Genomic DNA, 11,458 nt, shown 5'->3' with positions numbered 1-11,458 from the left:
TAAATGAAAATGATAATACCAATAACAATTAATACTTCCAGTATCAGTTCAATAAAATCAATATTGTACTATTCTTATCTTACTAATATTAGGAAAATAATTCACCTGTTGCGAATGGTGGTTTGGTAGCCAGGATAGTCTTTCTATGTTTGTTAAAGTGAAAAAAAGTAATATGGTATAAGGATAGGCATATAATGTGATGTTTTATTTGAAAAAAAATTGGATTAAAATTAAGAGTAAAATAGCTTTATAGCCATATTACGCATTGTACATTGTCAGCAGTACTTAATATCAAATACAAGAGACATAAATGTGTCCCTTGCTGTCGGCCTACACCAACTATTGGTTTTATGAGATGATATTATAGTTGATGTCAAATGTTTATATCTACCAGGGTAATCTAAATTTAATCATCAATACAGTATTTACGAGGCAATGTTTATTCGTAAAAAAATGTGGTTGTAAGGTAATCTTTATTCGTAAAATGCACTGTAGTTATGAATAAGGCTGTTTAATAATTTACCCTTTTGCTGACAATCAGAGCCATCTTTTATCCGAACTTCATTATTCAGGTTAACATTTTTCTGGACTATAGTGATACCATTAGACGATGCCTTTGTTGTTCCAGCGTCACTCCTAGCTGTTACTGTTACAAAGTATGTCTAAAAATAGTAACAATAGTAATATTGACAAAATAATACCAATACATACAAATGTAGATTTCTGTAGTTGTGCACTAGACTAGTCAAATGTTCGTTAAATCTGACCCCAAGTTCACAAAACATTTTCAGACTTAAGTTAAGAATTTACTCAATTTTCAGTCACTGTTTATGAGAAATATCTTTGATCCAGAAACCCAAAACTTTGCACATAGTTTCTTATTGACGCATTTGATACACTGTTTTATAAGGGCTATATTTCAGTTAAAATAAGGCGAAAAATTTTGAGTAATTTCTTGACTTAAGACTATAAGAATACGAATATCGATGTTCCCAAGCCCAAATTTGAGTTTTTGACCTTCTAATTAGCATAAATACTAAATGGCCGCCAAATGCTGCTAGATTGTCATCGACGTGAACGTCTACAGTTTGCCCAACAACACATTTGAGAGTCGGTATTGCGCATCAACTGCAGATGGCAGGACCAGAAAATGGCGTCGAAGTGGCCAGCGTTGCTCTGACCAATGTGTCATGGAACGTGACTCATGGGGTGGTCCAAGCATAATGGATTGGGGTGGAATTGGCCTGTACTAGAAAGTGTGTCCTGTGATGTTCCAAAATCTTGGTCCAGGGAGAGGAGGCGGCATCACAGCAGTGCGCTACATCGACCAAGCTCTCAGACCCCACGCCATACCACATTTCGCACGTCATCGAGACAACGTTTTCCAGCATGACAGCGCCTGTGCCCACGCCGCCAGAGTTACTCGGGACTTTCTACAGCAGAACGATGTCAACGTTATGCACTGGTCAGCCCTTAGTCCGGACTTAAACTTTGGGATGAAATTCAGTGGAGACCAAACACAGCCAATGGATTGTGCCAGACTTTTCTGAGAGTGTGGTTCCAGGTGCCAATGACGTTCACCAATCGTCTGGTCCACTCCATGTACAGACGCTGTGCTGCTGTTATTGATACTCGTGGTGGATACACCAGGTATAGACTTGTGTACAGACTCTAAACCTTCTCGTAAAGTCTTGAAATTGTGATGAATTAATCACTAATGTGTCAACATTACTTTGATCCATTTAGTAAGTCGTTTTTTAGAATGATTTGATTAAGTGCCTCTATGATTTTGAAATCGTACTGGCGTTTATTTTGCTGTGGAGGCTAGGCCCAAAAGTCAATCGCTATTATCTCGGTTCAGAGTTGAGCAATTTGACTGAAATTTTCAGCTTATTCCCTGTACATTATGGTAGACACGCACAAATATCCAAACGGAAAGGGACATCAATACAAAATTTTGATCAATATGGCGGCCATCTTGGATATGACGTAATAGTGACTTCACAGGGGCATAATGACATCATTTTTTGTTTTATTGTGGTCGACTTCCTATATGTCTGTAATACATTAGGCCCAAAAGTCAATAGTTAACAATATATCTGACAATCTAGCAGCATTTGGCGGCCATTTTGTATTTATGCTAATTAGACGGTCAAAAACTCGTATTTCGGCTTGGGAACATGTATATTCTTATTCAGCACACCAAAATCATTAGAAAGGCCTGGTTCCCCACTTTTACTTAAAAATGCTCCTTGATTGTTAAGGAAGGCCTTTTTCCGGAAATTTAACCAGTCTACACGGGTCTGAAAGGATGGGGAGCATTTATGGACAGAGCAATAAGGAGATTTTTCTGACGAACGAGTATCTTGTAGCTTTTGTATACAATTGTTGCATTAAAAGATTATACTTACCTTGTGCAGCTGTAAATTAAGCCCGAGAAACGTATGCTGGGTCTTACTGCCAACGTTTTCATCTTTTATATCACTAACAAGTGGTTGTGAACCAATACCAATACTGTAAGTCACGTGTTCGGCCACATCATCAGATTCAAACCCAAACCATCTTGCTTTTAATTTAGTGGTCGACAGTTGAAAATTACTGTCTTCTAACTCCTAAAGGGAAATTTATATAAACATAAACAAATGTGTTCCAATAGAGAAATACAACGCAGATGAAAGCCTATGTTACAAAGGTATTTTGTAATATCCGTTTAGTGGATATAGAGGTTTCTGTAATCAGCTATGTAGATTGCAGTGTATGAGAAGAGATACCCGGTCGAAGTTACCAAACAGCTAACACAAAGACATGATAACAATACCATAAGGTTATTATGTGCATTAAACTAGATGAAAAAGCTTACATGAAAAAGCATAGATGAAAAAGCTTACATGAAAAAGCTTACATTAACTCCAAAGTCAGCTGCCTCATCAGGTAGAACAACTTCAAATACAACTCCCTTTGCTGGTTTTCTGGTATTATGAATATATGGATTAGATGTGAACACACTGTGTAATCCAACAATGTTCTCTACTCTTATAGATACATAGTAGGTAAAGTTGTGATGTAAATCCCAATGAAGATCCTCCATGGAAAAAGCTGTACAGGTTGGCGGGTTAGCTAACATACAACTTCCACCAGACGATAAGGAAGAATAAGGATAGACGTCTTCACTTCCCGGTGAACTACCTGTATAATGAAATATATACATTGCTTCTGTATATTCATGACAAAGAACAACCGTTTCGTTTTTCAGATCCGAATACAATTTTATGATGACTATTCTCCTAATAGTTGTCAGATTTGACCCCATTCCCGAACACTATTATAAACTACTTATTAAAAATATTATCTTCTTTAAAAAAAAGGGGTTTTCGCGAAGGCAGAACTCATGCATAAACTTACCTACGGCCGCTGTAAAGGTAAGTTGCGACGATTCCGGATCAGATACAGTTGCTGCTGACCAATCGGCTTCCAATATCTCATCCTCAAATTTAACCAATACCTCACCACCAAGAGTAGGGGGAATAGTATGAACTAAGATCGGACCTAATCCCTGGAAAATAATTATAACATGTTTTATGGGTACCATAAGTCTTATCGGAATATTCTAACCTTTTAAACTTTTGTAGAAAAATAAACCAATATTTGATTAAAGTACTAGAATCATAAACAAGCGCCACCAACCTGAACAGTTTCCTTTCCAGCTTTGTTAATTGCCTTAATACTGATGTAGAATTCGGTTCCATCACTAAGTTGTGGGTGGTAACCACGGTACCAAGAATGGTGATGGGTTGATGTAAATGGTAAAATGTCAGGGGCAGAAACTGAACTTTCTGCAGATGCTAGACCAAATTCATAATTGTAAATTTCTGTATTCATCAAACTACCCTTAGCAGTCCAATTAACATATAACTGAAATAAAATTACTATATGTTATGTTCTTGTCTTGTTTTTAGATTGTTCAGACCTATGAAAATGGGACTCAACCCGGTAAAGAGAATTCGATAAATATTTTTTACTGCGTTACTAATTCTGATTTACTAGAGATTTGACCAAGTAATTTGATAAAGTAAAAAAAAAAAAAAATCGGCAGAGCCTCGTTTATTTTACTTTATCGACTTGTGTTGATATTTTTGGATATCAAAAAGACTCGTAGGAGATTCTCTATATACCGATTGCTATTCGTCCAAAAATCAAATTGCGTCAATATTATCAATTAAGACTGTTATACATCGCACTGGCTCCTTCAACTCTACGAGTAGCCAAGTGGTTAATTTGGGCATGATAAACTCACAAATCTAACTAGTATATGTTATTGGGTTTATCTTTTAGTTATGGCTGACCTAGTCGGAACAGTACAACAGGACGTTAATGACATGCTCTGTTTAGGGGAGTCCAAATTCTGAATTCACCTCTGGAAGAATATACTTACATGATAATGCATAGCAAGATACATCTTTGATAAATATACATCTGTCATTGGGTTTTCATCACAAAACATATTCGCCGGATATGTATGTATTGTACCATTGGAAAACCTCTCAATAGGAAAAAGATAAGTAACTTCGACCGTTTTGGCTTTTCTCCTGAAATATATTTATCTATTCTGTTAAAATAGCATTCTCTTCATTTAATTAAGGAATACTTCGAGGTTAAAATTCATCGAAAAAATTCGTTCTATTTTAAGCTTCGTTTGTAATGAAATATGTTACTTTTACCTTATTTATAATGATTTAGTAGCACATTAATTAATTTTAGCTTGTATGTGTAAACAATATGTTGTACTGTAAAATAGTTTAATTTGTTTACTTATTCTAATGTTTTAAAGATATAAATATGGGGATCTTTAATAACGGTTAAGGTGAGGGATGGAGATATTATCAGACTAGGCCTTTTGTTAGCTGATAATTAACATTAGTTGAACAAGTATCAATGGGTTGGTTTGCTATATAAAATGATTTATTTTAATGAAATATATTAAAAATGTACAGAACTGTTACTAATGATGGTATTGAAAGAAGAAGGGGTGGACATCTGAAACTATAATGGACGAATGTAAAACGGAAACCTGCCATTGTAAATGAGATAACTAGTATGATAAATACATGGATACAAGAAGTTTAACGTTATATTTTTAATATACGAAAATGACTTAAATTAAAGATTGCACTTACATACAAGCTGCATCTGGGTCTTTAAGTAAATATTTGCGTCTTGTATTTGATATATAATATACTTGATTATTTTCTTTTATTAAACCACCTTTAATTCTGGCCCCTTCTATATCTATTTCACTTATAGTAGGTAATGTTCTATCTACAACCACTCCATCAGAACAAACTGGTACAGATACTTCTAAAGCTCGGTTATATGCTACCACGGTGATGTAATATTTACCACCAGACGGTGCTGTCCAAGAAGCATGCGTAGATGTAGTCTGTTGAACATCCTAAAAGTATAATAGTATGAGATGAGCCCTTATAAATGTCCGGGTCGGTTCTACCATTAAAGGATAAATCTTACCAAGGACAAATACATTTACATTAATGAAGATTCATTTTATTTCTTTTATTTCATTTGCTTAGATTACCTGTCTATTTGCAAGATCCAGTTGAAATTTATTGGCACCCAAACAAGACGTGGAAAACCCATACTGATAAAATTTCACTCCACTCTCTCTATCAAAGAAACCTTCCCAGTGTGCAAATAGTTCTAAATCTGGCTGAAAGTCTACTTCCGGTGTACCATATTTACCGTCATGCACCATCCCTTGTTGTGGTGGACTAATATCAATTGTAATCTGAAATTAAAATAGACTAAAATGTATAGACCCAGTTAATAATTAATATTTCCGCCAGATCCAGTTCTATTCCTCAAAAGCAAAATTTTGATAAATCCAACATGACAATGCACCTTGACAAATTAAATTATTCTACATATAAAAAGGTATATCACCCTAAAAAGGTAAATTTGTTGTCATAATATATTCATAACAATGTTACAATGTTTAATTATCACGCAATCATAATAAATCCAAACAAATCTTGCATGGAGCAAGGAAGAATGTAAAGTGTGAAACATTGTAGAGTATATTTGTGGTTAAAAATCCAAACGCATCTTGCTTGGAGCAAGGAATAATGTAAAGTGTGAAACCTTGTAGTGTATTTTTGCGGTCAATGTGTATTATAATGAAAATCTAATACATGCCTGTTTAGTTAGAATTGTTTTTAATTTAGCTTGGTTCATCACAGTAACCACGATACGATAATCATGATCATGCGTACCAGTATTTTTATTGTTTAAGATGCCTTCTCCGGGTGTAGCAGTCGTAGGTTGTTTTATTTGAAAATGGCGATGATAACATGTGCTAGTAGGAATGCAATAACAATTGGCTCCTCTGGCATTATTAGAATATTTACTTTGGCACTCTTTAATGTTCTGAAAGATAAAATCAATACAGAGTAAACAATAGTAGTCAAATGGCTCATGCGTGAGGACTTGTCTCCCCTGTTGCATTGTGAAGACCCAATCCTCTCCCTTTAATTAATATCCAAGTATTTTTAAATACAAAATATCGTGTACTCATTTTTGTTAGAAGAATAAAGAATTTAATAAGCAATTCACGGGAAGATATTCACACAGTTTCCCTATTGGTATATAAAACCTTCCTTTCATTGTCGTATACTTACCGTTGTTTCGCCTTGTGGTGGAATACGCTGAGATCCATGTTCTACTTCCGTTAAATGATCCAATATCTTCCATTGTACTGTTTCTATTCCACTATGATCATCATAGGCTACCCATTCTATGCTGTAAATTATATAACAAGATATCATTCAGTATATACTGTCACTATTACCTATCCTATAAGGTAACTACTAGATCATATAATATCAATACATGTGTGTTAATATTTAATATGTTCACAACATAATTCCATCTTTCCTGTCGATAATTCAACCATTCAGTACTATCAACCAAGCTATCTATAACATAATGTTAATCATTCTGATTTGCTCAATATGGCGTCAACGTCAAACAGAAACTACTATATCATATAATATCAATACATGTGTGTTAATATTTAATATGTTCACAACATAATTCCATCTTTCCTGTCGATAATTCAACCATTCAGTACTATCAACCAAGCTATCTATAACATAATGTTAATCATTCTGATTTGCTCAATATGGCGTCAACGTCAAACAGAAACTGGTCAGATAAACTGAATGAAAATTCTAAATGAAAAGGAAGTAACCTACATAACTCAATTCAAGTTTAGATTAATTTCCATTCTTTTATTGGTAGTTTACAAGTTAAAGGGACTATACCGACTTAAACAGAGTCTCAAAAATAAAAATCCGAATTCGTATGAAATTTAAGGGCCAAAATATAGAGGAATGGTGTATTTACCTTGTCTCAAAATTTTCAGCTCAAAATATTGAGTTGTTTGGACGCGAACGTCAAAAATGCTTATCCGGGCACGTAACCCTTTTAAGATTGCTGGTCAATTATTTCGTTGGGTGGCCTGATAATCTATCGCCGTTCCTTTAGAGGTCTATACAGTGAATGGCCCATGTGCCGTACTGGATAACGAAAGGTAAATTTCACCTACACATTGTTTTTATAAAATAAAAGTCTCATTTTATCCAGACACCGCATAATACAGCTTGGGACACCGGTCTCCGTTTCCGGATGACGGGTGTGAGTTGTTTGAAAACATATCACAAATATAGAATTAGTTGCTCGGCCCTTAGGTACGGGATTTTGAGGGGTTTTAACACAAAATTAAGCAGTTTTATTCTCCAAAATATTATCGGGATTTGCCCTTTAACATATGCGACATACGTTGAAGATATCGTTAATATCAGGATGATTGTTCCAGTATTCAAATACTTACACCATTTTATCAAGTTCCTCAAAACCATGAACTGCTAGATTAACCTCATCACCTTTTGTTAACCATAGATTTTCAATAACAGGTGGTGAACTATCAAAATGGACGGTCAACGATTCTTCCTTGTATTGAGATAAAATATCGTAAGCTCTGATAAAATATCGTAAAGTATCGCCATCTTTCAGAACTGGTGTTATTGTCTCTTGTTGATCAGTTCCTAGATCTACGAATTCATTTTGAGAAGGCTGGTTAATCGAACTTCCTCCAGCGTGGTCCACTTTATATATGGTTTTAATACCAACAATTCCTACAACATAAATGGATACTATAATCAAATGTCAAAGAAAAGATCACACCACTCTGTTAATAGAAATTGAACAATCTTTTTTTAAGCGAGTGTAATAGTAGGTCTAAACTATTTCATTTTCCTTGCTTTAAAATTTATTGGAATGGTAGAAACGTTTCAGAGTCTACAACCATATCCCATAATTAAGCCACGGTTACCTTGTACATTGCTAATTGCCTGAGTTGTTCTAGACCCATAATTATCATCATATTGAGACTCTACACCAGGTTCTGATCTAACTGCTGCTAGAAAACGACCATTATGATGTATAGTGTTGATATATCTATTAGTCCAACTGATTGTAACAGAATTTAAATTAGTCTGCCATTTGTAATTGGTAGTAGAAAGAGCAGTAGTCACTCTAAGCACACTCCCGGACGTCGTTGTTACAGCAGATGTATCATCAAATATAACCAATCGTCTAGCCTTCTTATAATTTCCAGCTTTATCATAGGCTGATAAAATCATGGAATACACGGCAGGTTTGGAAAAGGTAACATCAACACTTTTCTGTAAGTATAAAATGTTTATTTTTAACAATGACAAACATATTATAAAGTGTTTATACATCGATATCTTCTTGAAACTGAACATTTTAGTATTCAGTTCATCTGGTTATAAAATATTATGTTATTTATACTCATGTACATCTGAGCTTTACATTGATCCCGGAAGCATTGTTTCGTTATAGTAAGTATTGTCTGATACTTACTGATGTAGTGCTTGACCCCGTCTTCCTAGCCTTGACTCCAAGTTCATTACCAACAGGATGAAGTTCAAACAGTTCATATGAATATTCTTTAATCCCAGCATCTGCATCAATCCAACCGTCCCAAGAAAAGCTTTTGGTACGCTACACAATAAATAATGTATGATTATTCACACATGGTGTATTCTTTTATTGGCTAATATACTCCGTTGACCTCTTTGTTTAACACTGAGCACAAACCAATATTTCGAACTCATATTAAATTTCGAAAAAGGAACAACGCCAGTGATTACCCATGAAATACTAGCTTGGTAATGAAACTTGCCTATGCCCCGCCAAAGTATTCAGAATCGGGTTGTGCCATTGCATTTGCCGTAAACGGAGCATTTGGAGCTGTAATAGTCGACGACAGTATCGAGATGGGGTATAACATATAAGAGTTGTAGATATAACTTTCTCTGCGATATCACTTTTGTGGTCGTAGACGTTAAGGAACTAAGGTAGTAGTAGTAGTAGATATGACTTTTCAAAAAAGTATTGAGTAGATAATAATAGGCAGTGTCTAAATCCAATGTTGACTATTACAGTGACATGTGACTGGGGTACGTTTCTACCTGTTTAGACAAGTATACATCAGACAGCATATCTAAAGAACATGTAACTGAGGACAGTTTGGCTACATGTCTAAGACCATCCTGGAAGTTTACATTAACATAAATATACTGTCCAGAACATCAACACCAGAAAGCAGCAGGTCATTAACGTTCACAATAATATGGATTTATGGTATACAACTACTTGTTTTTATAATTCAAATAATATCTGAAGAAACGATATCAATAATATATGTCAACAGCAACCATATATGTTTCAGACCGCATATATAGTGAATATCGAGGTTTACAATAATATTGGTCTAGAGTATATAATTATGTACCTGTTTAGATAAGTCTACATCAGAGAGCATATCTAGAGAACATCCTGACTGGGGCTTACAATGATATGGATCTACACTGTCAAATGTTATAGAAAATGTATTGGTTTGAGTCAATCCTTGTAGATATTTAGTTTCCACCAAGCGTGTTTCCTTATTTTCAATCTTAACAAATCCACCATTGGCAACTGACATCGAAAACGAGAGTCTAAAATGGACATTATAGTAAACTGTAAACAAAGCAGCTTGTTTAAACTGCAGAATATCAATTATTGGGTGTAATATCTATATAAAGATATCCGTCAACAGTGTAAATTCATTTTGAAACAGATATAATCTTAAATAGACAAGAAAATAACTTTATCCTCTATCGCATTCACAAGATTCAACACATTTAAATATGTCTGGCAGTTATTATCAGAATTATTTCCAATCTACCCTGCTATATGCAGTTACATAGAAACTCTTTCGTACTATAGACATCTCATTTTGGTACTTTACCCAAGGCTTCAAGTCCTTAAGGCAGACAATTGGGCTTTTACTGTCTACCCCTTGAGCATAATAATTAACTGTGTGGGAAGTAATGTGCATACACAGTATTTTGTTTTTGTTATGTCAAAGAAATCGGAAAACATTTTTTGTTCTGTCGTTCACGTGTTTTATAATATCATGGATCATGCTTGTTATTTACGAAAACTTACACATCCTTGTGATTAAATGGTAGAGATAACTGAGATAAATCTGTTAATGTCTGTTCACAGGTAAACACGCCCTGATTAGGATTACTTCGACTCTGTGGTCCGCCACAAGAATGAGAAAGAATATTATTGACATCTGAAATAGAACAATGTATTCCAAGAACAAATGAAGCAATCTGAGACTGGCATCAAGCGGAACGATGTGCTGTTAACAAATGCATTACTAAATAGTATGGTCCATAGGAATAAGAAAATTAATGCTAATGGAAACAAAACGAATAAGGAATTACAGGTTTGTGTTGGATTAAGACAGTGCCGTGGGATGTATTTATGAGTAAATATTACAAAGACATCTACCTCTTTTCAGACGTAAACTCGCACTAATAATGCCAGCTTTAAAATCATTGACATACGCCTGTCGAGAAGGCACAACTGGTTGGTAATCCGCAGTAAATCTAAAGTGAATATTAACAGGATTAACGATATTAGTCCATACAGTGTCTTGAACTGGTCCGGCATTAGTATTTACTGGTGCATCAATTTTACCTCCATTGTTGGCTGTCAGACTTAGTATATTCTCTTTTATTGAAGGCTTTTCTGTTACTAAAAACATAAATTGTCATTAATAGACATTGTCCAGTAACTGATTTACGTTTACGGTACTCAATAATATACAATAGGAATTTGTGACTAGTTTATTCATTAGTAACTTCGCAACTGTTCTTTGAATATATGTGACATGCGGCACTGCTAATGTGAATATTAATGTCACTGACAACAGCCTCATCTACTTAGTGAAGTGACCACTTTGGTTGCTAGTGTAAATAACATTGCTGTATAATCGCAATATGCAATGCTGCAGAATAAACAA

General features: G+C 34.8%; 2 protein-coding genes and 1 long non-coding RNA gene across 3 annotated transcripts; all 3 read right to left on the bottom strand.

The window, feature by feature from the left end:
- Window positions 1-473: 473 nt before the first annotated feature.
- Window positions 474-3,903, bottom strand: LOC130014036 (uncharacterized). Its single transcript, XM_056102840.1, has 5 exons — window positions 3,685-3,903; window positions 3,403-3,553; window positions 2,903-3,186; window positions 2,412-2,612; window positions 474-662 (listed from the first exon to the last, which is right to left on the bottom strand). The coding sequence occupies exons 1-5, from the start codon at window positions 3,877-3,879 to the stop codon at window positions 474-476; spliced, it is 1,020 nt and encodes a 339-aa protein (XP_055958815.1). The 5' UTR covers window positions 3,880-3,903.
- Window positions 3,904-4,479: 576 nt separating this feature from the next.
- LOC126830728 (uncharacterized) lies at window positions 4,480-5,797 on the bottom strand. The gene is made up of 3 exons (XR_007683946.2): window positions 5,591-5,797; window positions 5,175-5,449; window positions 4,480-4,586 (listed from the first exon to the last, which is right to left on the bottom strand). It is a non-coding gene; the product is annotated as an uncharacterized LOC126830728 (long non-coding RNA).
- A 386-nt stretch (window positions 5,798-6,183) lies between these two features.
- LOC130014035 (uncharacterized) lies at window positions 6,184-9,970 on the bottom strand. The gene is made up of 6 exons (XM_056102839.1): window positions 9,893-9,970; window positions 8,959-9,099; window positions 8,405-8,756; window positions 7,904-8,207; window positions 6,690-6,810; window positions 6,184-6,438 (listed from the first exon to the last, which is right to left on the bottom strand). The coding sequence occupies exons 1-6, from the start codon at window positions 9,920-9,922 to the stop codon at window positions 6,184-6,186; spliced, it is 1,203 nt and encodes a 400-aa protein (XP_055958814.1). The 5' UTR covers window positions 9,923-9,970.
- Window positions 9,971-11,458: the final 1,488 nt, after the last annotated feature.

This window comes from Patella vulgata, chromosome 8 (assembly GCF_932274485.2).
Source record: "Patella vulgata chromosome 8, xgPatVulg1.2, whole genome shotgun sequence".
In the NCBI taxonomy this organism is placed as follows: domain Eukaryota; kingdom Metazoa; phylum Mollusca; class Gastropoda; family Patellidae; genus Patella; species Patella vulgata.
Note: the sequence above shows the minus strand (reverse complement) of the source record. Positions and strands in the feature narration are given on the sequence as shown.